The sequence below is a fragment of the Pseudopipra pipra genome, chromosome 5, assembly GCF_036250125.1.
Source record: "Pseudopipra pipra isolate bDixPip1 chromosome 5, bDixPip1.hap1, whole genome shotgun sequence".
Classification (NCBI taxonomy): domain Eukaryota; kingdom Metazoa; phylum Chordata; class Aves; order Passeriformes; family Pipridae; genus Pseudopipra; species Pseudopipra pipra.
In genome coordinates this window covers 61,671,968-61,697,442 of record NC_087553.1, presented here as the reverse complement: position 1 = coordinate 61,697,442, position 25,475 = coordinate 61,671,968, and the positions used below count along the sequence as shown (strand labels likewise).

At 39.9% G+C, this 25,475-nt stretch overlaps 1 protein-coding gene across 3 annotated transcripts in view; it reads left to right on the top strand.

Annotated features, from left to right (window-relative positions):
* Positions 1 to 2,887: 2,887 nt before the first annotated feature.
* The window catches only part of PIK3CG (phosphatidylinositol-4,5-bisphosphate 3-kinase catalytic subunit gamma), a 32,855-nt gene continuing 10,267 nt past the window's right edge, over positions 2,888 to 25,475 (top strand). Inside the window, exons 1-8 of one of the 3 annotated variants that reach the window (XM_064656328.1) lie at positions 2,888 to 2,979; positions 8,568 to 10,583; positions 14,860 to 14,925; positions 15,030 to 15,255; positions 19,050 to 19,153; positions 20,678 to 20,824; positions 22,055 to 22,145; positions 25,209 to 25,339. In XM_064656328.1, the coding sequence (XP_064512398.1) occupies positions 8,580 to 10,583; positions 14,860 to 14,925; positions 15,030 to 15,255; positions 19,050 to 19,153; positions 20,678 to 20,824; positions 22,055 to 22,145; positions 25,209 to 25,339 (2,769 nt within the window). In that variant the 5' untranslated portion in view covers positions 2,888 to 2,979; positions 8,568 to 8,579. Of the gene's footprint in view, positions 2,980 to 3,377; positions 3,504 to 7,102; positions 7,342 to 8,567; positions 10,584 to 14,859; positions 14,926 to 15,029; positions 15,256 to 19,049; positions 19,154 to 20,677; positions 20,825 to 22,054; positions 22,146 to 25,208; positions 25,340 to 25,475 lie in introns of those variants that run through there. The other 2 variants (XM_064656327.1, XM_064656329.1) reach the window with 2 other exon arrangements.

The following is a 25,475-nucleotide window of genomic DNA, read 5'->3' as shown; positions in this document are numbered from 1 at the left end:
AGAAAGGAGAAAGCTACCTACCATTCCAAGAGGATGCACAATGTATCCCACAATGTGTTTTTCCCATTTTCTTTACATAAAGAAGCAATTACAAAACTGAATGTAGCTATTGCTGGAACTAGGCAAGCAGGCTTTGATTTTGTTGTTAGAAGACCTACAAAGTTTCTGCATTTATTTTTTTTCTCTGCTGGCAATATAGAAAATAAAATCCAACCCAAACTACTAGATACTATTTCCTAAATTGTAATGAACTCAGTTTGTCAATGACAACAGAACAATCATATCCAGTTCCAACATATGTCAGTACATAAAGTTGTTGCTGAACATTTAATGTGGCTGTTATTCTTTATCGCAGTTCTCCATCAAAGAACATAAAAACTGATGTTTGACTGTGCAGAGGACACAAGAGATACCATCTTACATTTTTCCAACCTCCAAAACTCCCGTTTAAGATCATGACAGTGATTCCTTGTCATATTTTTATCACAGCTGGAACATAAAGAAAATAATTGCATTTTGACTGCACACCACAAGATTATATTAGCAAAATGATTGCTTCTTTGCATAACTAATTTTGATTAAATCAGCTTCATTTAAATATCAAATTATGTTCTTTACCTTCCTTCATTAAGCTATGGTATTCCTGACTGTTCTAAAGTTCCATTTTTGATATGGTAAAGTATGCATTTCAATCTATTGTACAGGGTGGTTTTGACTTAAAAAGAAAACCCCAAAACTCAAAACCAACAAATGAACAGATAATTTATGAGAAAGGATTTAACTCCCATTTGGAAATGAATAGGAATAAAATAATGTTAAAATGTGTATTTCCAAAGACTATACAACCTAGAAGGAGAGCATCCTTGCTTACAGGAAAATTTGTATCACTTGATTTGCCAAAAAAGGCAATAAAGAAAATTGTGTATATATAGACAAGCTGAAGATTAACAGCAAAAATTTAGTATTTTATTAACTTAACCCTGAAAAGACAAAGATTTTCAGTTTACTGATCTTTCTCAAATATAATTAGCAAAATAATTTATTCTTGCATTGCAGATAAGATTATGTTGATTTATAGCTATTTAAAAAATATGTTACGCAATTTTGGCTGAAATCAACATGAAATGTGTCATTTGCTCTGGCTGTAAATTATTCCTCTATAACTGTCTTTTGACAAATGACAGTCTTTTTATTCAGCTGCTCAAATCTCCATATGTTTGTGCATCCCCAAATAAAGTCCATGGATTTTAACAAGATTAGTCTCCAAACTGGCTACACTTGTGTTCCCGGAGTGATCCATCTGGGGATCCAGCCAACAACAACAAAAAAAGACTTCCTATTTTGATAAGGCTTTTAAATGTCTTTTAAAGCATTCAGTAATACACATGCTGTGCATAGCTGAACTTCTTTGACAGATATTACCCACTGAATGAGGAAAAATCGGGCATGAAGTGAGTCTTTACTGTGTTTCCCCTATGCTGCTCACACATCACGTGATAGCTGTAAAAGGCTTTTGCTTTGTTTTCACCTTTGTAAAAACTTGAGGAACTTGAGGCCACCACAGAGTTATGATTCCTTATAGCCACAGTTCAGTATAATGTATATTCATTTAGAAACTCCATGTTTATACAATAGTTCCTCAAATACTTGCTGCTTCAGGCTGGTATTATGATTCTTAATGTCATGCAAATGATTTTTTAAGCTGAATGAATCCATCCATGCTATAACAACAATTATCCAACTTTTTATAATAGCATCTGTATGTGTAACATACTAGTTATTTCCTTCTGATATTTTCTTTCTGTGGAAGTCAATAATAGTCTTTGTGGCAACCTGTGGTCTTGTACAGTGCTGCCTGAAGATGTGACCTTATGTCAACATGGCTTTCAGGGCGAGTGTGTGCACTCTGTGCCATATAGGGTTCATCTGTGACACTGGCTGCACGATCTGGCTCAAAAAAAATCTCAACATAATCATGGAAAGTTTTGCTGTTCATTCCAAAAAAGAGCTGCGGAGACAGAAACACTCAGCTCCATATTCAGAGCCAAACAGACAGCAGCCGGGGTGGGGAAAGAGTGGTGAGGGGGAGTTGTTTGTTTGTTTGAATTGGATGTGAATGGTTATTCCTGAGCTGCATTTGGAGCCCTGGCACCCTAAGGCTGATGAATTATTCCTCCTGCTGTGGGCAGCCTTGGCAAGGCCTTAGCTGGAATACTACTATGTCCAGTTTTGTGCAGTGCTTTCCAAAAACAATGTGGCCCATTTGGCAAGAACCCGGAGGCGAGCGACAGGAATCACAGAAGGTCTCAAGAACATGACCTAAAAAGAGAGATCCAGGACTGCCCAGGCTGGAGATGGGAAAATAGTAGAAAAACAATAACACAGCAACTTCGAACAAAAAAGTAGTTTAAAAAAAAATAAGCAAGATGCTTAACCTGTAGAAGACGTTTAGTCAGACAGTATGAAAATCATTCCAAAGGAGAAGGGCAGCTTAGACAAACTGATTTGTCCCTGCCCTGAACGAGCCGCCCGCAGCCCGAGCAGCCGGGGGTCACTGCGGGAGTGCCTTGCGCACGCCGGCTGCGGGGCCCTGGGCAAGGAATACCCAGGAAGCTCCTCCCAGGGGGGATTTGCTGCTTGTACTGACACCAGGGCACATCCTGCATGACTTGTGCTGACGAGTAAACCCGCACCGCGGCTGTGGTGCTTCCACGCCACCGGCGGGTCTGTCCGCACTCCGGCTGATGCGGCCGCGCCGGGGGCAGGGGCCAGGGCCGGGTGCCCCGGGGCCGCGGCGGGGCCGGGCGGGGCGGGGAGGCCCCACAGCCGGTTCCCTCTTTGCCCGGCGTGTGATTGGCGGCGGCTCCAGAGCTGCGTCTCCCGCCGGCCATGGAGCCTCCCCGCCGGCCCCCGGCCCGCGCTGCTTCCTGCTGCTGAGGCGAACACCTGTCCGGAGCCGGGGCCGGGGCCGCCACTGCGGTGAGTAGCTCCGTGCCGGGGGGTCGCGGCGGACCCCGCCCCAGGCCGGCCCTGCCGCAGGCCCGGGCTCGCAGGTGGCGGTGCAGCTCCGCTCCCGCGGCGGCCACGGGCGGACCTGCCCGGCCCCGCGCCCGCCGCAGGGCGCTCCCGGCCCCGGCGGTCCGGGCGCGGCGAGGTTCGCCCGCCCGCAGGAGCTGCGGGCGGCGCCGGCCGCCATCTCGGGGCTCGGGTAGTGGCCCGGGGGAGGGAAGAAGGGAGGTAGCCCCGGCTCCATCCCGCCGTTCCCGAGCTCGGGGCCTCTTCCCGCAGGGCATGTGCGTCTGGTCGGGGTCGCCCCCCGGCGCCGCTGAGCCCCCCGAGCTGCCCGGTCCCGCGCGGCCTCGGTCCCGCCTCACGTCATGGCCCAAACAGGAGTTATGGAGTTTGATGGAAAAGCCGCCGACGAAGCTGCTGGAACGTTGAAACAATGCGAAGCGAATGATCACACTAGACAGTGGCAGCAGTTCCCTTGGGTCTTAAGATCTGTGAGTCAGCTCCGCTTTTAAACAGTAAATAACGGTATTGCCTCATCCGGCAAATAGTAGCCTCTTGTGTTTGTCTGGTACATGCAGACCATAAAACCGCGCCACAAATCGTCTGAAATAATAGCTGAGGGCATTCGGGAGCTGGTTGTTGGTCTCGATCAGATCACGGCGTTGGGAATCAGTGTTGGGCACAAACTGACAGGACAGGCAGTGTCCAAATGGCGAGTGTGTCCCAGCGGGAACCATAGCTGCCATCTCCGTGTTTCCAAACTCTGTGAAGTGTTGCTTTGAAGGTAGATAGATTATCCATGGCTTGTGTAACGCCAGTTACTAGAACTTGGCTGAAATCCTTACCTAAATTTTCGGAGCCGGACAGAAGTTACTGTTTGTTCCAGAATCGGCCCCAAATAGATAACTCATGTAGAAACCAAAATATGCAAAGGTCTGTAGTGAAGGCAGGAGGAGCCTGAAAGTGCTACAGCTGTAATAGCAGTCTGATTGACTAACTACCTCCGGACCAAGCTGTATCTGCTGAGTTGTATACTTTTTGATGAGAAATGTGACTGCATTACCTGTGAAGTTTACTTGCAAATGGGAACTTGCACTGATGTAATTCCCATGAGAGCTAGTAGTTGCTAGAGGATCTGACAAACTGAGCAAAGTGGGGTTTTGTTGTTGTGTTCATCCTTAATATGTTAGCGGTGTACCTTACCTGCAAAGTTCAGCACTGGATCACCAGTAGGTGTAGGAAAGATGTCCTCCTGTCCAGCAAATGCAAAGTTATCTCCTGCTACAGGACAGTGCAGGCAAGTAGATGTAGTATGCTGCTCGGAAAGCTTTGGGTCATGTCATGATAGTTTTCGGGGGGGGGGGGGTTAAACTTATTTTTTATGTTAACTTTGTCTAAAATTGTGAACATAAAAACCGTGGAGGTGTTTAAGAAGAGACTGGATGTGGCACTTAGTGCCATGGTCTAGTAGATGAGGTGGTGTTGGGTCAAAGGTTGGACTCGATGATCTCACAGGTCTTTTCCAACCTAGTTGATTCTGTGATTATTATATTGGCATAATGTACACATGAGGTAATTCTTACTCTGGTAGAGAGTGCTTATTTTCTTGCAGGTTAAGTTGTCTGGGAAGGAGTTCACACTAAAGTGAAAAGACTAATTTTAAAATAAGGTTTCCACATGATGGATTAAAGCAGAAGCAGGAGCTAATGTAGAATAAGCATAATAGTAACCAGCAGAACTTTAATGCAGGCCTAACAGAGCAGTGAAGACTGACAGCTATCCTAAATTTTTTCTAGCTGAATATATGAAGTAATTCATCATAATACCACATTGTCTTTTCAAAGCGCCTTTCATCCCGTGTTTTCAAATCATTTAACAAGTTTGCTCATTAATTTGTCTCCTAAGTCTGCTGTGAATCATGTTTCAATCTCATCTTAACTGTACTGGTTCCATTCCTTTCCCTTCTCTTCCCTCACTGCCCTACCACTCCTGCAAGTGATGAGTCAGATAAAGGAACTGATCCAGCTGAAAATTAACCAAATTTTTTGTTGTTCTTGTTATGGTCAGCTTGCTGACCTGGGTGAAGAAATAGGAACAAACTGGAGACAAAGGCAAGACTGTTTACTTGCCTTGGTTACCTTCTACATACCCCACCTCCTCCTGCTCCATTGCACCGCATCAGGATTTATGCACCAGTGATAGGACAGTTCTCTTAATACAGGGATATTCAAGGTTGATGAGGCTCATTAGAATTAGAAATAAAAAAGTGGGGGTTTTTCCCCCTTTTTTGAGGGTGTTGTTGCAGTAGGCATAAAGAAATGTCAACACTGTAAGTAAAGCTTTGGCATGACAAAGGCTTTAGGAACTTATTTTGAATGATTTAACATCAAAGTTTTATGACACGTATGCGTGAAGCAAGATGGTTTTGCCAACACATAGAATAGCAGAAAATGGATATAGTTTGGTGTCACCTTAAGGATGGTCTCGATCAATGGAGTAGTGCTAGAAGAGCTTAGCAGAAGATGGACTATTTGTTGTATATGTGTTTGAAAAATTAATCCTTGGGTGCATAGCACATAGCAGCAAGCTGAGGACATTTTAAATCTGGAAGCTTTCTTAGATTTGCAGAACCTAATGAAACTGAAATGAGTCCAGATTTACTTATATAAGGGCAGAATAATGACTTTAAAACAAGGGCTGTTTGCAAAAAATCTATGCAGCCTGTTGGCATGAAAAAACCCTTGATGCCAGTTGCTTATGTTTAAATGAAGAAAAATATGTGACTACATTGCATTTTAGAAATTACACAACGTGAGAGAGGAACGCAGTGTGTAGTGCTGAGATGCCACAGAGACTGTGGCTGATGAATGCTGACAAGCTGCACATGGTGGAGGATGAGTGTTGGAAGTGTCTTGGCCAAGATGAGTAGGTTCCACCTCAGTGACAAAATGTTCAGGGTAACTTCGCCACTGCCATGAGAAAATTCAAATACTGGCTTTATAAGGTAAAAGGAGCTGCGACACTGTGTTTCCCCCAAACTCACTTCCTGAGAAAAATATCCTCTAAAAACAAATCAATCTTGATTGCCAAGCAGAATGATTCTCTGAGAAAGAAGAGCTGTGTATATGGGGGAGGGCATTTTTCTGTTTTTTAACCCCTGTAAAATGTTAATTTCAGAGGTTGGGAATGGCACATTGGAGACATGTAAGAGGCTGTCAGATTTTTTCGCCAACACAGAGGGAGGGTTATTTTTCACTTTTTAATAAAAAAATGTCTTACAAATAGGAAGTGTGAATATGTTAAAGAAAAGAAAAAGGCACACCACTTCACTGTTGTTAAAAGACCTTTCAGTTATTTCATATTTTTTCTTCCTTCTCCAGAATCATAATTTTTGTAGGATATGTACCAGTGTAGGATGTGTACTACTTGTTGCTCTTCAAAATGGTCAGTATTTTACTGGAAGAGTCGTAAGGAAAAAGGATACAATTAGAGTTTTTTCTGTCTTTCTGTTTTGAGCATGTTTTCCCAAATATTTTTTCCTGTGGGCATTTTTTTTAGTAAAGGAACAGCTCTTCAGGTTGTAGTTAACCACAAGATTTAGAGTTGGAAGTATGTAGTTTATTTTCTTCCTGAATCTTAAGTCATCATTTCTAGTGGATTTCACTATGTGTTTGTAATCATAAATGAATGAGTTAAAAATACTAGGGATAAGATTGCCCAGCAGTTCTACTGCTGAGGTTACCATGCACGGTCCTTGGCAGATACAACATCCACGTGATGCCTATACAGAGACTGGCTTAAAAAACTCTAGTGAATTTAAGTTGATAACTTCAAACAGCTGTCCCCATGAAAATAAAAGTAATGAAACATTGCAGATTTAGTTGTCTTTTATTTGGTATTGGTATTTATAAAGTATTGGTATTTGTATAAAGTAATCTCTCAAAAATGTATTGGTTTTAAATGTTTTATTTGAACTAATTAAATTTATTGCCCAGATTATTCTTTGCTATTTTTAGAAGGATTCAAGCATGTCTTCTATGCGTCTATGTTAAATTGGTGTACTGTTGGTGTATTTTTACTGTTATAACAGGAAAAGCATTCTGACTTCTTTTAAAATGAGCAATCATATGTATAAGCAACTTGGTTAAAACTTCCTTCCTGGTAAGTGCAGCACTTCCTTTGCATCTGGATATGAGGGCAAGCAAGAAAAGCAGAACAGCTTAAACAAAGAAACTTTCTGTGTGAATGATCTTCCACTAAAAAAATAGGAACTTCAAAAATTAAACAAATGAGTCGTCTTCGGCAATTCAGCCTTTGTTTTATAAGCAGGTAATATTTCCTTCTACTTTGTCAATTACAGAGGTGGTGTGACCACAGTCACTGCGTTCCAGAACTTGAAAAAAGAATTTTAGTTAGCATGCTGTGTTGCTTCAGTTTAAACTTTTACATTTTTATCTGCTTGTTTTATTATCTGCTGAGGCATCATTACACCGATTTTACCTTTCTCCAGTAGTTAGAGAAAGATTTTCTGTGTAGAAAGTCTTGTTTGGGAAGGAAGTTCAGTATGTTGTGGTAGCTTGGCTTGTGCGAGTGTGCTCGATCAGCACTGCTTTCCGCTTTCAAGCTCTCGATGAATAATTTGCACTTTAATATTGTTCAATGGAGATTGACTGAGAGCAACAATATATTTTGTTTACTGAATGCTAATAAGGTAGGCTACTTATGTTTGGTATTGTTTTAGGTGTGATTTGATGTATAGGGTAATAAATTGGCATCAACTTGGGAGATTTTTCTTCTGTAGTAAACTGTTAGTTCATACTGAAAGTGTGTACTTTGGAAATGGGTAGATGTTATCAGTCTGGTGAATTGATTTATTCAAAAGAAGCATATCTAAGGACACTAGCCTTGTATTTAGATACATGTTAAATACCTGTCTTCAGAAATAGTTCCTGACTTTTGAATCCTAAGGGCTATTTTTAGGTGGAAGTCCTGATTGCTCATCAGTTAAAAGAGGCAGTGGAAACTGGGAATAAGCTCATGTCTGTCCAGTCTGCAAATATTGCATTTTTTGTTACTTTCTGCCATTCCTGGAGCTCAGTGAGATCGTGTTCTGCTCATACACAGGAGTGTGTCTTTTGATTTCTATGTAAATCCACTTGTGTTAACATCAGCACCATCAAAACAGATCAGGCCACAGGAGAATCAGTGCTTGATCAAATAGAAGCAAGAACAAATCAATGTGGAGGTCGTGCACTCAGACTGCTTATCCTCAGTAAAATCTGGGAAGGATGTCTAAAAGCTCCATTTTAATTATTTAATCATTGTAGGGTTGATTTTTTTTTTTTTACTTATATTTGGTATTGAATTGAATAGCCTACATCTGAGTTGATCCATGTAAATCAAGTATTTGTGACTAGAAATTAAGGGGAAGCAGAAATATGGTAAGTGTATACATGGCAGGATTCTGAGTGGCCTACGATTTTAATTAGCAAGACTTAAAAAATTAAAGATAAATGTAAATGAAAAAGTAATCAAGAATTTGTATGTTTTGCTAGGTTTCTTCTGGCATGGAGTTGGGAGATCATGAACAGCCTGTTGTTATGAGAGAGGAAAACAAACGAAGGAGAAGAAGAATGAAACCTCATTGTACATCGAGTAGTTTTTCATCAATGGAACTGATATCCATTGAGTTCATTTTACCTACAAGCAATAAACATACTAAAGTACCAGAAATGATGTTACTTGAAATAGCTGGCAACTGTACGGTTGAGCAAATGAAGGCTCAGATTTGGATGCGTGCAATAGAGATGAGTCAAACCACAGACTTCTACCATGCATTCACCCCGGATCAGTTTGTCCTGCAGTATCAGAAGAAAGGGCAATGGTATGAAATTTATGATAAACACCAAGTATTGCAGACACTGGACTGCATATTGTACTGGAAAGTGTTACAGAAAAAGGTAGGCAAGATTTATGTTGTCCAGAAACAAAAACCGTCAGAAGAAGTTCAGGAATTTCAGCGGCAGCTTAACGATTTAATTGGTTATGATGTCACTGATGTAAGCAATGTGCATGATGATGAGCTAGAATTTACCCGTCGCAGATTAGTCACTCCACGAATGATAGAGGTAGCCTGCAGAGATCCTAAATTGTATGCAATGCACCCATGGACTACATCTAAGCCACTCCCAGAATATTTATTTAAAAAGATCATTAATAATAACATTTTCATAATCATACATAGGGGAACAACTAGTCAAAAAATTAAAGTGTCAATAGATGACACTCCAGATATGATTCTTCACAGCTTTTTCACCAAAATGGCAAAGAAAAAATCTTTGATGGACATTCCTGAAGATCATAGCGAACTGGATTTTGTTCTCAGGGTTTGTGGCAGAGATGAGTACATTATTGGAGAGACACCAGTCAAAGACTTTCACTGGATAAGACAGTGCCTTAAGAATGGGGAAGAAATTCACCTTGTCCTAGACGATCCCCCTGACCCAAATGAGGATGAGGTTCAGAAGGAAGAATGGCCCTTGGTGGATGACTGTACAGGAGTTACGGGTTACCATGAACAATTGACAATAGACGGAAAAGACCATGAGAGAGTCTTCACTATCTCATTGTGGGATTGTAATAGGAAATTCAGGGTGAAAATAATTGGCATTGATATCCCAATTTTACCAAGAAATACTGATCTTACCGTGTTTGTGGAAGCTAACATTCAACATGGGCAGCAGCTCCTTTCACAGAGAAGAACTTCATCAAAGCCTTTTACTGAGGAGGTTCTATGGAATATTTGGCTGGAGTTTGATATCAAAATTAAGGATTTGCCTAAAGGAGCACTTCTGAATCTTCAGATATACTGTGGCAAAGCACAGGGGCCTTCCACAAAGACGAACCTTCAGTCACATGAATCCTCCAACTCTGATACAAAATGCAAAACCCAGCTTCTCTATTATGTAAATCTTTTGTTGATAGACCACCGTTTCTTGCTACGAAGTGGGGAGTATGTGCTCCACATGTGGAAAATTCCAGGCAAGGGGGAAGAACAGGGAAGTATCAATGCAGACAAACTCACATCAGCAACTAACCCAGATAAAGAAAACTCAATGGCTATCTCTATTGTGCTGGACAGATATTGTCACCCAATTGCCTTGCCCAAGCACAGGATAGCATCAGACCCCCAAGGGGACAGGACCCGAGCTGAAATGCCCAACCAGCTTCGCAAACAACTTGAAGAGATCATAGCAACTGACCCGCTTAATCCACTTTCTCCTGAGGACAAAGAACTGTTGTGGCACTTCAGATATGAAAGCATAAAGCACCCCAAGGCATATCCTAAGCTGCTTAGCTCTGTGAAATGGGGACAACAAGAAATAGTGGCCAAAACATACCAGTTGCTAGCTAAAAAAGAGGTTTGGGATCAGAGCACTTTAGATGTTGGACTCACAATGCAACTTCTGGACTGTAACTTTTCAGATGAAAATGTCCGAGCAATGGCAGTTCAAAAACTGGAAAGTTTAGAAGATGATGATGTTCTTCATTATCTTTTACAGCTTGTGCAGGTAAGGTGTATTTGCATTCTTGAACTCTGCCTTGCAGGAATATTTGCATACCCCATCACAATTCTCATTTTTGTAGGTCTTATTAGTAATCCCTGGGTTTGAAGTCTTCAGGGTTTAGTCAAAGCAGTGGTAGTAACCAAGTTAACACAAAACATACTTTTCTACTTCTTGTGTTTTGCTCGTGTCATTGTTTCTGTGTTATAATTGCCTTTTGTCTTACAATTTACATCTTGTGTTTACAGTAGTAAGTTTTTCTGAAAATTGTTAATTCCAGCAAAGCTATGGTGGGAGTAAATCCTAACTGTGCTGTCTTTAATCTTGTTCATATCAGGTCTGAATCACACAGCACTGAAGAGCTGTTGACCGACTTTACAATAGTTTAGAAAAGAGAGTGTTGACAGAAAGAAAGTAAAGGCAGAGGTTGACATGGGCAAGGCCTGAAGAAAAATCTGGTGTTGAGTTTTAGGTCAGGAACACCAGTGTAGTTACACAGTATGTTGCAGACTTCAGTCTTGTTGTGTTAAGGGGACCAAATTTATCTAGAAGCTTCCAAAAAAATTTTTGAAAGTAATTAAAGAGTTGCTAGGACTACATAATAAGATTAAGTCATTTGGGGAAGTTGGGTGAAAATCTGTGGGTTTAATGGCAATGCTGTATTGATTTGAAGTGCTTTGTATGTGGATCTGCCAGATGAAACGTTGGGAAGGTTTATATCAGTTATACATGAAAATTGGTTTGGTTGCTTTTTCTCAACACGGTGCCCTCACTGGGCAGCAGCAAAGTCTCCTCTCCTCTGGTGGCTGATGGAAGCTGTAACCCCGTGTTCTTCCTGGTGAGCCTGGCCCCTGAAGTCACGCGACTCCACAGGCTTTCTGCACCTGGCAGGGCTCTGGTTTGCGTGGAAAGGCTGTCGTCCCTCAGAGCAGGAAATACTTTTTTCAGAAAATCAGAGGACAAAGTTGGCATTCAAAATTCAAAAGAAAATAGAAATGGAACAGCTACAGCTGGGGAAGCTGCAGGATGGGGCTTTTAATTTCTGCAGGTTCAGAGAGCACCTGAGTTCCCAGGAAAATGGAAGTTAGTAGCTCAGATTTTGCTGCACATCAGTAGTGCTTTAAACAAAACCTTTCTAGCCTTGTATTTGCCTATCTGAAGATTAGGCAGAATTTATGCACTTCTGCATTAACCAAACGAGTCGCTACGGTTACCTCATTGGGCCTCCCACATAGTTGCTGCTATATATATCTGCTTGGCTTGTGAGCTTTTGCTATCTACATGTGGCTCAGCAATTTTATTCACTTTTTTTGGTATCCAAATTAGGAGTTTGGGATGGTGATTGGTTGCTATCCAAATGCCTGAGAGAATGGAGGAAGTACTGGATTTTTTTCCATTTGTTTTTGAAATTGTTTGTTTTCAGAAAGTACAAATCTGGTGAGTTTTAAAAAAAATAAATCTCTCTAAAAGTTAAATAAAGTACCATAGCATAAAATCATAGTGGCTTAACTTAGCTGTGTCATTTTTAGGAAGAGATGTAAGAAATTACAGATTACTATCCTTAAAAAGGAAAAAAATGCTAGATTCCAACTTTCACCTCTCTACTGCTATCCTTGTCTTTGTTTCTCAGCTAACAGTGGAATGTAGGCTGTCAGCATCCTGCAGGAAAGCTTTGGTACCACAATGTATGTAAAAATCTACGTTTTTCAGAGAATGGATGTCAGCCATTCCTTTACGTCAGTGGACACATCCGAAATGTCCATTTCGCAAATGGTCATCACCTTTCAAATGCATGCCTTTATGAAAGCTCTGTGGCTTATTGCCCTCTTTTTACCTCCATTTTACCTCCCCTTAGAAATCAAGCAAGCATTTTATTTCCCCCCAGGTTTATACCAAATAGAAGCAGCCACACCATAAATAAACCTATTTAGCTTCCTGTAATGGTCTGTCATTCTCTGTTCAGTTGATAGAACATGGATAGGATAGTTAAAATGCAACAGAATCCTTTGTAAGACAAACACTAACGACTACAGTTCATGCATATGGCAGTGACTAAAGCTCTTGTGCTGATTTGACAAGGCAAAGGATATGTGCAGGGACCTGATGAAGTGCCAGCAGACATCTTTTAATGGCCAGCTTTTATTGTTGCTGTGCAAAAGTTGATGTTTGACTTTGTGAGGAAAAAAGAAAAACGGGCTTGACTTTTGAAAATGATTATTTCTAAAACATCAGCTCGATAAGAATGCTCATAATACATTTTTAATATTATTTTATGAAACTATATTTGCAACTTTAATGAGGAGGCTTTGTTTTGGAGCAATGTTGGTGGTTTGGCTGTATTTCAGTCTTAAATTGTTTTTCAAGGATATGCACTGAGAACATTAAGCATAGTATATACCAGAATGAGGTTTTTAATAGGCTTCCTTGGAACTGTAAGCAAATCCATTTGAATTTATGTGATAGTTATTGCTGTTGGGCACCTTACTGCAGTGAAAATTAATTTTTATTAAAAATCCCTCATACCTCCTAATCTCATACACAAAGTAAAAGGATCTATATATCATAAAATCAGTTTATGCTTGTGAATTCTTATCATCTTTCCTAAATAAGATGAAGTTGTTTGGGGAAATGGCACCGTATTGTAGAGACAGTCAAGACAGTTCTTGCAGAATTATGATACAGGAGAAGGGCAAGTCTGGTGCTTGGCTTTCTTGTCTGTCTCTTAACCAGCAGCTGGGAAGAACGTGTCTTTATGACCTTTTTCTAAGTTGGTTCATTCTAGAAGGTTGACTAAAAAAGCTTGATTTTTTTTCTGTTGAATAAACCCACAGGAAGATTAACATTTCAGAAATCATGTTGATATTTTAATAAAAAAGCAACTGTGTGCCACAGCACTTTTAAGAGTTTATAAAACTATGATTCGTTTGATGAATTTAGCAGACCTTTGCTGATGGCTTGGTTGCTTCTTTGCAAGCTGCAGACTGCAACGATCTTGAAAGAGCCATTATATTCTGTTGAATAAGTACTGCTAGAGGTTTGCATACTTAGTTGCTTCTGAAAGCTGAGCGTACTACATGCACCCAGCTCTCTGCGCATCCCTTTGTTTTCCCTTGATCTCCCTACAGGCTGCTTCCTGGCACTCTATTTCCAGAACCTGAAGCCATTCACCAACCCCCTCAGTCCATGACAGGATTTTCTGACTCTGTTTCAGAGATTGTATGCATCTTATTTATTTTTTCTTGCCATGAGATATACATGCATACTTTTTTTCCACCATTAACCTTAATACAAAGCTCCTATAAACTTGAGTTCCTGAAGCAACAGAAAAGAAGTTGCTGGAAAAATGAGTTGAAGTGAAGTTCCCTGGCACAGCCCAGTATCTGGAAGTGCGATAGTTTTCTGGAAGACAAATTCACTTGGTTATTGGGTTGAAGAAGAGAATAACAGCAAAAAAGTTCCAATGCTGACACTTGAAAAGAATTGTTGACTTTTTTTCCACACGCTTTTTTGGCAGTAGCTTGGAAATGTCTTTGGGCTTGGGTGGAGGGGAGCAGCTTTTGGAAGAGAAAAAATACATCTGTTCTCACAGAGTCATTAAAAAAAAAGCTCTGGTGAAGTCTTCCTCTTAATTGCACTGCATCAGTACAGGATGTGTATCAGAGCCTTTATTCTGTTATCAAGGGTTGGACTTGATGATCTCCGACGTCTTTTCCATCCTGGTTGATTCTATGATTCTGTGATTCGTTTAGGGGTTAAAGGCCAGATAGGTGCTCTGAGAAGCTGCTCCTGTATCCCATGCTTTCTGGAGAACCCAGCAGTGAACCCTGGGGCCTTACTCCCAAAGTAGCAGATGTTGTCCAAAACCAGCACTTTATTATTGATATTTTTATTGAAGAATTATTACAAATATGTTATTTCATCTGGCAGTAAAAATTTCAAGCATTCTCAGCATCAGTCAGACTGCAGACTGTTTCCTGATCTTGCTACCTTTTCCTGCAGCGTGGGAATGATGTTGTTTTGTTCACATTCCTTAATGTGCTCAGGTCAACCTCACTGGTTAGATACTCCATGCCTTGCTTGTCACATTAATAATAAACCTGAAAAGAACCCTGTTGCAAAGAAAAAGTGCTTCTTGAATGAGATACAGAGAAGCCTCGAAAAGATCTGCTTGGTTACACATTTTCTACTCCTGCAGCAGTGTATTCTGTAGATGTCAGCATACATGTAAGTGCATTGGGATCTTAAGTGTGTTAATAACATGCCTTCTGTTTGTATTACTCAGGCTGTGAAATTTGAGCCATATCATGACAGCGCATTAGCCAGATTTCTGCTCAAACGTGGTTTGAGGGTAAGTACTTCAAAATACAGCCAACTTACGCTGAAGTTGCTGGCATTATTAAAACCCTTTGTCAAGAAATGTGTGCTGATTCCAGTATTTTTCTTCACCACCAGAACAAAAGAATTGGTCACTTCTTGTTTTGGTTCTTGAGAAGCGAGATTGCCCAGTCCATGCATTACCAGCAGAGGTTTGCGGTCATCCTCGAGGCCTATCTCAGGGGCTGTGGGAAGGCAATGCTGCATGACTTCATGAAGCAGGTTCAAGTTATTGAATTACTGCACAAAGTCACAATGGAGATAAAATCAGTTTCTGCAGAAAAGTATGATGTTACTTCTCAAGGTATTTGCTAACAGGCATTTCTTTGTTGGTAATATTACTGGCTTTTTCTCTTTGGGTTTGAAAAACTAGATAGCGCTGTTTATTTAGAAAATTTGTGGATAAATTACCATCAAAGGGCATAATTTTCTTTTAAAATATGTGTGTAAGCTAATAATGATTGAACCAGTAATAGTTTCTTCCCCCAGAAGGGGAAGAATATCACTGTTCTAGACACCCAGTGCTTTCCCATGCTTTGGCTTATCTTCTTGAACCTCACACCATGCAACTGGCAAACAGCTAAGTTCTTGTACGTAACCCTTAGCTGAATGCCAGCACTGAAGAAAGAAACAATCCAGGACACAAATATCAACTGGAAATAAAAAGTGACACTTGCCAAGAAACACAGCCTTACCCTAAGCTCTCACTAAAAGACTCTTGGCAAGAAGATGGTGGAGGAGTCCAGTACCACTTCTGCTATGCCATGAAAGAAGCTGGTGGTGGATCAGGGCTGAATATACTGAGCATGTCTTTGAGGAGCATTTTTTCCTCTGAGACACGGATGTGGATGTGGTGTTGTTATTTCTAGTTCTTGGAAACACTGCTTTGGAAGCCACAGTAGTATCATGCAGTGCCTGCTTACCTCTGGGGTTTGCCCGCCTTCCCCCCCCAACTTCCCTAAAAGCTTGTCTATCATCATTCTTGTTACTTTCTTGGTGTTGGGGGTAAGTGCAAGAAGACATATGATAATATTAAAGCTCTTAAAGCTGTGGAGAGACCACCTCTTCCTGTGTGTTCAGCATGGGCTGTTCCAGGCCAGGAATTCCTTGGATTGGAGAGCCTTTCCACCCTGGCTATGCAGAAGTGGGTGTGGTGGTGTTTCAAAAGAAAATTGAAGGAAATATGCATTTATTCTTCAATATATTGTGTAATATCTGTTATGTTACCACATAGTGTGAGTTAAGTGGCTTACTGAAGCCCCATATAAAACATTGTTTCTAATCAACTTCCTAAATTTATCTTAAAATACTCCGTAACCTAAATGTATTTAGTCAGAATTCCGTATTTTGGAAAGAAATTTTACATCCTTGCAGCTGTACATGTCTGTAACAGCAGTGGATTCCATAATACATTATCTTTGAAGGATATGTGGGCAAAGAAGAAAAGTTTCAAGAGAAAGCAATCACATTAACACCCACGAGGTTTTGAAGTTACAGAAATCTTTGTATGTAATGTACAGCAGAACATTGAAAGATGACTTATATAATTGACATTTTCACTGAATAAGGCTTCCTGAAAATGTGGAGTGTCCTACTAATTCTATAAGTAATGTAATTTATTCTCAGATTATGGGGGACATAATTTTTCCTACAGGCCCCCTCTACTTCTTATGTTTTTAAAAATGTATATCCTAAAATTTATTCTTTAGGTTATTGCTTCTTTTTTGCCCTGTCATTTCTATGTTCATCGTTGTTCATATTTTCAGTCTGAATGTTCTGTTCTGTTTCATTTCATTCTGTCATGGAGTCTAATCTAATTCTTGTATATATGTTTCTTCCTCCAGTGTTTGTGGATTTTTTTAAAAATGTTAAGCCCATACTATTCTAGTAGCAGTCATGCTGTCAAACTGTTTCTTTAACTTTTCATGTAATCTCTTTGCTTATATTTGAACATAGCAAGTAATAATAAATAAATTCTTAAGATAATAATACTACATCTTTCACAGGATTATCTGCTTTCATCACCACTGTGCTAGATAATTTGTTTCCCAGAAATGTGTCTGTGCAGCTGTTTCATCTCTTAAAATGCATAACACCTTGTTCTTAAGCTAGATCAACTTGAAAATTGTTTTAGCAAGTGCCTTTGCTTGTGTTTTAAAATCAGCTAATTCCTTATCTTTGTTTGCTTCAATTAGTTGGCCTGCAGTTTTCAATTTACACTAATTGCAATGAGGAGACTTACTGAAGTAAAGCTACATTTTTCTAGGAAATATATAGTTACGTTTTAGATAGCTGTTTCATGACCCAAGTTACTACAACCTAGGTGGGGTTTTTTTGGGAGGGGAGGAGATTTTGTTGGTTTGGTTTTGGTTATTGTGGGTTTTGGTGTTTTTTTTGAAAAGTGTCTAATTATAAAGTCCACTTAGTAGCTCCTGGGTATTGCTGTCAGATTTATTTTTTACCAGAAGAAAATGGTCACCAGGCACTGCTAGGTAGTTCTTTTCTAAAACCTTGTAGTTTGTGTAACATTTGTGTTCTGTGAGTTCTTGGCTAATTCTTTTGGCTTGACTTTCTTAGTTTGATAGCAGCTCTTAAACTGTCTTCATTTTCTGTCAATGTGCATTCACAGCCCAAAAAGCCAAAGTATCATGGGCTGCATCAAAAGCAGTGTGGACAGCAGGTTGAGGGAGGTGATTCTACCCTCTTCTCTGCCCTTGTGACACCCCACCTGGATCACTGTGTCCAGATCCAGGGCCCTCAGGACAGAACAGACATGGACCTGCAGGAATGAGTCCAGAGGAGGGTCACAAAAATGATCAGAGGGCTGGAGCACCTCTCCTGTGAGGAAAGACTGAGAGAGTTGGGGTTGTTCAGCCTGGAGAAGAGAAGGCTCTGGGGAGACCTTACAGCAGCCTTGCAGTACTTACGGGGAGTTTATAAAAAAAGGGTGGAGACAAACATTTTAGCAGAACCTACAGCAACAGGACAAGGGGTAATGGCTTTAAACTAAAGGAGGGTACATTTGACTATGCATAGGGAAGACATTTTTTATGATGAGGGTGTTGGAACACTGGAATAGGTTGCCCAGGGAAATGGAGATGCCCCATGCCTGGAAATACTCAAGATCAGGTTGGACAGAGCTCTGAGCAAGTTTTGTTGAAGATATCCCTGCTCGTTGCAGGGGGTTGGACTAGACGGCCTTTCAAGGTCCTGTCCAACTCAAACTAATCCATGATTCTATGATTATGATCCCATTTCAAGTATCCAGGTCCATGTCTAGTTTTCTCAATACAGTTTTTTTTGCTCTTTAATTTTTATCTCCAAAATTACTCGAACATGTATATGCATCCTCTGCTGTGTAGCTACAGTTTCTTTTAGAACAGTGTTCAGGTCTTCATCCTAATGCAGGGTAATAACCAGTGTATTGCTTATACTGCTAACACCTGCTAGCTGAGATGAACAAAGTACTTCATATGTTGTGTAATCTGTACTGTTCTGAGCTGAAGATTCAGAAGCTTGAAGTTTTATGAATTAAAAGATTGAGTTCAGATATGAACAGTAAAATTCTCGTTCATATAAACATGCAGCAAATTTTCTTCTTACTGGAATGTGGGATTAACAGGGCTGCAATATGAAATCAGTTTTAGGAGGATAGGAAATTCAGTACCTCTCTATTGTCTCTTACCAAGAGTTCAAAAGCCACAAGTCTGTCTGCATTTCTTGTCAGTTATAAGGCAGAGTATTTTTCTGTGTTCTACTGTGTTTTGTTTTTTAAATGAAAGTTGACATTTTAATGTAATCTGTTGAATTTTCAGAAGGACACCAAGCACTATGCAGTGCTTCTAACACTGCAGAGAAAGCACACGACTTGTGTGGTGCTCGAAAACTTTAGGTATCTGAAACAACCCTGACCATTGATAGTGCAAGTTAAAGAGTCTTCCTTCATTCTTCAAATCAGGAGATCCATGAGGAAAACAATTTAAAAAGTAGCTAAGCAGAGCTTTTTAACCAATCATGATGCTTAACAAGTTTGATTACCTGTAAGCTTTTTGCCATCCAGCTTTTGATTTCATTGTGGTTTTTTACTTGTCATTGTAGTTATTGCACAGCTGAGACAAAAGCTTGAAAAATTACAGAGCAGCAAACTTCCAGAAAGTTTTAGAGTTCCATATGATCCTGGGCTAAGAGCAGGAGCCCTGGTGGTAAGTATATTCTGAGTTTCTGAAAATCCTTTTTAAAAGAAGTGTATTTGCAAGTATGTGTCATTTGGTAAAAAATCTTGCTAATATGTCTAAGGTCTTATTTCAGTGTGAACATGATGCCATTTCATGGGCTCAGTAAGTTTTTGTTCCCAGAGCTATTACAATTTCTCTAAGTGTAATGATATGCCACTGTGTGCTACAAAAAACGCAACCCATGAAATTCTAATCATTAAATGGCAATTATAATTTTTCCATTAGTTTAATCCAGGATATGTAGTGAAAGGAAATTGGATCATACATTTGCTATGCAAAATGAGGTGTGGGTAAAGAGGCACAGTGAAGATCCTTGGAGTCACTTGATGTGCAGCAAGGACCCCACAAGAAAAGAATCCCTTGATTTTTCTCTTAGCCAAGGACCATCCAACTTAAGGAATTGCTGAATAGCCAGGTACTCATTTGGATATTAGGTATCATCAGGTCTAGATATGGCCATGTCTCTGTTAAATAAACCTGTGCCTCAGTAAACAGGCTATAGGCTCATCTATCTTCAAAATGAGAGAATTAAACACTTCCCAGTTGTGCATGGCTGAGGTACTAGTCTAAACCAAGTATTAGAAGCAAAATCAGTGTGTTTATAGAAAGTTCAAAGATTTAAAAACTTCTTTCCTTTTTCAAACCAAGGATGGTAAAAACTGTTTTGCTTTAAACTGCAGGCTCAGAACTTCAGTTTATGAAATGTGAATATTCTAAAATACTCATCTCCTGTGTCATCTCTCTCTATCAGCTCTCAAACACTAATGTGCAGTTGCTTATTTTTTTGTTTTAGATGGCTTTATTGTACATAGTAATGTTCAGCCATGAATCAGGAATTCCAGAATAGAAAGTATTGCATACTGCAGTTTTATTAGCCATAATTACTGGAGAAAACATTTGAAGTAATGCAGTTTCACTCATTGCAATGCTGAATTTATCAAGATTAAAAATGTAATAAAACTAGGGAATTAATTTTCTTATTTTACGAATTATTATGTTACATTAGTTTTAAAAATGCCGTTTTCTCCATGAATTTGACCAGTTTGCTAAGGGAATTGAGTCAAGCAATATGGAGTGTAGTTGCTAGGAGTCACAAGGGTGGATAATGTGGTAAATTGCATTGGACAATGATTATGTTCTGTTTTTGCAAAGCACCTATTGAAGTCCTGTTTTGAGGGTCCATATTTGCCAGTTTTGTCAGGATCTCTATTCCTAATTAAATCTGTCTAAAGCAGATTTACATGCCAAATCCAGTTTTGGAGAGTCAAGATACACTTTTTCCTTTATCATGGGCAGTGGTTAAAAGTTGTGCAGGTTCAGTAAGGCTTTATATGGCAATTGAACACTGTTCCTTACATGTACTTTCAGTGTGTTTTTTGTGGTATAATTGATTGGAAGTTGATAAATGATCCTGTAGCTGCTGTGTAAAAAGGTTAGTTCTGTTGACATTGGAGTAGAATGGCTAGCAAACAGTAAATGTGTCTTTCACAGATAGAAAAATGTAAAGTAATGGCATCTAAGAAGAAGCCCCTCTGGCTTGAGTTTAAATGTGCAGATCCAACAGCTCTGTCAAATGAAACCATAGGCATAATCTTCAAACATGGAGATGACCTCCGTCAGGACATGCTTATTTTACAGGTATGATAGCTAAAACATATAAAGTGAATAATGTGAATATTTTAAAATATTTTAACATAGTTTTCCTTTTTGAAAGTATGTGTACCTTATCTTTACTGTCCATATGAAATATGAGGTTGTCTTTTGTTTTTTAAACTGTGTATGGCAAGGTTCTTATCAACATTGGATCATCTTTCTTGTGCTGCAGTTTCTTATGTTACTGTTTTGTGGATTAATGCCAATGGGATGGGGAAAGAGGAAAGGAAGAATGAAAGCAAGAAAACTTGTGGGTTGAGCTAAAAACTGTTTAGTAAGCAAAGGAGAAGTGGAAGAAAAGAGAAAGAAAACAAAACAAGTGATGCTAAGGCAGTCACTCACCACATCCCATGGGTAGACCAGTGTCCAGCCGGTTCCTGCACAGGGGATGGGTAACCTACCCCCTTCCTCCCTCTTGTATTGCTGAGCATGGAGTATTACTTTGGTTGGTTTGAGTCATCTGCCTGGCTGTGTCCCCTCCCAACCTCTTGTGCCCTCCTGATCTAGTCACAGTGAGGCAGAGTGAAGAACAGGCAGCACTGACGCTCAGCAAACACCCTTCAGCAATAGCTGGGACATCAGTGTGTTCCCAGCATTGCTTTGGTCACCAGCCTAAAACTCAGCACCATACAAGCTGCTCTGAAGAAAATGAGCTTCATCCCAGCTAGACCCAGTCCATACTGTAACCCTGTTTTTTCCTGCCATATACCATACATCACATCTGGGTGTTCTAGAGATGGAATCTTACTTCATGAAAGATGGCCTGTTTTTCTGAAGTGTTTTTATCATTTATTTATGCAATGGGTGAAGTTAAATGAAAAAGAAATTGGTAGGTAGCATTACTGTAGTAATATTTCAGTGATTGTTTTGAAAACTGGTTTGTTAGTACTTTTGGGGATATTTATGGGGAAAAATGGACGTCCTTACTAATGTATTCAACCTCACAGCATATGTAGAAATTATACAATATATTTATTAATACTTTATAAAGGGGTAGAGATTGCCCAGTCACAGGACAGATGAGGAAGTACAAACCCTGGTTCTGTTACTGATAATCTTGAATGGCTGCACACTTTCTGTATTTGTCTCTTAGTCTGTCCAATAGCCTTGTAAATTTAGCCCCATCTCAGAAATCTGGGTAGTGTTATTTGTATGAGTAATACGTAACATTCAAATAATCTGAAATAACTTAGCATATACTTTTTTTTTTACTAGATTCTTCGAATTATGGAATCCATTTGGGAAGCAGAATCCTTGGACCTCTGTTTGTTACCGTATGGTTGTATTTCTACAGGGAACAAAATAGGTATGTGATCACACTGTAATTAGAAATTCAAAATATCATATTTACCAAAGTTGTGTATGGGAGAACTACTCTAATATGTACTGTAGTCCTAAGATAAATAGAACTTTATTACATTGTCTGTGAGCAGCCTTTGTTTGCGTCTTGGCAGTGATTTCTGCCCTTCTGATGGATGTCCTTGAGCTGCTGCACTGCACCAGCTTAACTGTGGTTCCTGTGCAAGTCCAACTGCTTGGGTGGTGCTGCAAGTTTCTCTTTAATAACAATATTTAATAGGAAACAGTGGTGAAAGTGAGTGACTTATTCAAGATGTGTTTTAACGTGTTGATAAGAATGAAACAGAGAAAAGAGCAAAACATCTACATTTTTTTCTGACCTAAAGCTTCATACCCTATACTACATAGAAGCAACAACGTGATGATCTATTTTTCAAAATTCATAGTGAGAGAAATCAGGTAAGAAATCCCAGTAAAATGAAGAACTCTTTTTAATATACATGTGTAATGCACTTGCTCTCTAAAACCCATTGGCAAATAAAATTTCAGCATATCTCAGTAACACAGGAAACCCAAACTCACTGATAAAATACCTGGTAGTGTGATATAAGAGGGTTTCCTTTCTACTAATATAAATGTTTTAAAATTGAATAATACATATCGATAGAATTTTAATAATAAAGGAAATGGAACATTGTAAATCAGAATACTAATTAAATATAAGGAAGATTGGGGGTTTTTTCCTCTTCTAGATGTGGTAAAATAAACCTAATATTTTAGAGAGATTTTTAGGATTTTGTATGATTTTGTTTAAAATCATCTTAAGGCAGTGTAATTTATTGAAAAAATGGAGGAAGAAAGAGAAGTTCTGCTACTGATCCCAGCATTCTCATATTCAAGCTACAGACTTAATTATTCTTTCATGAATTCTTAATTGATTCCCCATTCCTTTGTCTCTTTAAGGAAATAATTTCTTATTTTCCTATATGCATGGAAGAGATGTAAGAATTTAGCCTCCTTTTAGCACCACAGTAGGGGCATGGTTAATCATGTAAACACTCCTGCTTGGCTTGCTGGGAATACCTGCAGCCTAAATTAGTAATACTCAATATTGGACACTTTGATGTAGAGCTTATACTTGTTCGGAACAAAACCAAAGAGTAGTGGTATGCAAATGTTCTTTCACAATATTCACACAGAGTCTTCTTACAAGCTTCTTCTTCCCTCCCTCCTAATATTTCCATGGAACTTGGGCAGTTTCTGTGTATTGGCACAAGGACAGTATCCCATGCTACACTGAACACAGGGTGGAACAGGTGTCTTAGACCTGGGGCTGGCATCCCCTCCCTTGTAGGGCTTTCTCAGTCTGTTAAAGACATCTGCATTCAGTGCAGTTTGTAATTTTGGAAACGTGTCCTCTCCACTGCTGCTGCCAAGTAGACTTCTACTCTATAGGAGGAATTTTCTCTTCTATGTATCACTAGTAAAAGATCATACCCTGTTCTCTTGCCCTTTGACACGTCTGTATGTTCCTAGCTCTGCGAGACAATGATCACTACTTACTGTGCTGCATTCCTGCCGAATTTCAGGGCAGTTCAAGCTGGCTCTTAAAAAATCATCTGCTTTAGTACCACAGATCCCCAGAAACACATCACATAGTGCATTTACTGCTGCACTTCCTCCCAGCTGAGAACCTCTGTCCTAATTAAAGATGCCTCCTGCGCCAGCTCTGTGGCCCTGGAATCAAGGAGCTGTTGGCCGGTAGAGGGAGATTTCTGAGCACAGGCAGGGAAAACCTTTTCAACAGCTGGAATGTGATCTGGAGCTCACTCCCCGGAGGAAAACAACAACTTGGCAAGCACGGACCAAAATGCAGAGCTTTTTAGTTTGGTGGTCTTGACAGTGGGTTTCAGAGGTCATATTTCCACAATAGTTTTATTACAAACAAATCCAGGCCACTGTCAGGACAGAAGAGATACCTTCAGGGAGTATTCAGCCATGAATTCAGTCATGAGTGGAAGGCAGGAAGAGATTACTGCGTTGTTATTCTGTGACTGAAAAATTTGCACATAATGCAGTAATTGCAAAAAGGAAAAAGGTCTGTGAATAGAAATAAATTGATCTGTTTCAGAGTCAAACTGAAACGAAGTCAGAAACTGCTTTGAGGAGAAAGGGATATTTTTCTTTGCTTGCTCATCTCTGAGCTGGACCTGAAGCTAGAAGACACTGTTGAACTTGAACCAGAGGAGGAAACTAAATATTTCCAATTACCTAATAACCTCAGCTAAAATCTGACTTCCCCCCCCATGCAGGTATGCCCAGTCCAAGGGCAGACTGCATTTGCTAGTCTTGGCTACAGTGTAGAGTTGTGTTGCAGCCTCTGTTCCTGCATTTCCCTCTAGCTTCCCCTACATCACATGCTGTGTTGTCATGGACAGTATGAGGCCTTGTTTCTGCACCACGTTGCTGTGATGTGCCAATTTGCCTTGGCGAGGGTCTGTTCAGTTTTGGGACAGACCTGTGAGCCCTGACAGCCAGAGCTTTCCACCAGCAATGTCATTACCAATCCTCACTGTGTACTGGTATTTCTGAACTTTTCTGTGTATATGAACACTGAAGCTTAAGTTGAATTTACTGCAGGATGGCCAGCTCTGTTCCTCTGCCACAGCCCTGGCAACACTTGCATCCCTAGACTGCTGCAACACTGAAGCTTTTCTTCAGCTCCTCATATTTGTGAAGTTGGAGAGAAGCTGCAGAGAATGTGAATGGGGCTCAGGACAGGAGTAGTTTCTCTCCTGGGGTAACGCCTTATGCAGAGGGTCCCCACTCATCATGTAATACTTTCCATTATAAAAGAGGAGGATTTTAGGATGCCAGGCTATTTGTGAGCTCTGGCTGGTTTCAGCTGGAAATGAACAAGAACCTTGCTTGTAAAATGAATGTCTGCTCACAACCTATGAAGTTCTGTAGTAAATTTTAAAACCCAGTTTAAAATTTAATTTTGCATATTTTTAATATGCTCTGATATAAATTCAATAACTTCTTCTAACTTCTTCCTTACTTTCTCTAGGAATGATCGAAATTGTGAAAGATGCTACAACAATTGCCAAAATTCAACAGAGCACAGTTGGGAACACTGGTGCATTTAAGGATGAAATACTAAATCAGTGGCTCAAGGAGAGATGCATGATTGAAGAGAAGGTGAGTTCTTTGAATTTTTAAGTAGGATTTTCAGATGTACCCTACTGATTTAGGAGCATAGAGCCCATATGTTTGTGTTTGTTACTTACAGGAGTTTGAAAAATCCATTTGTTTTCCCTGCACTCAGCTGCAGGTG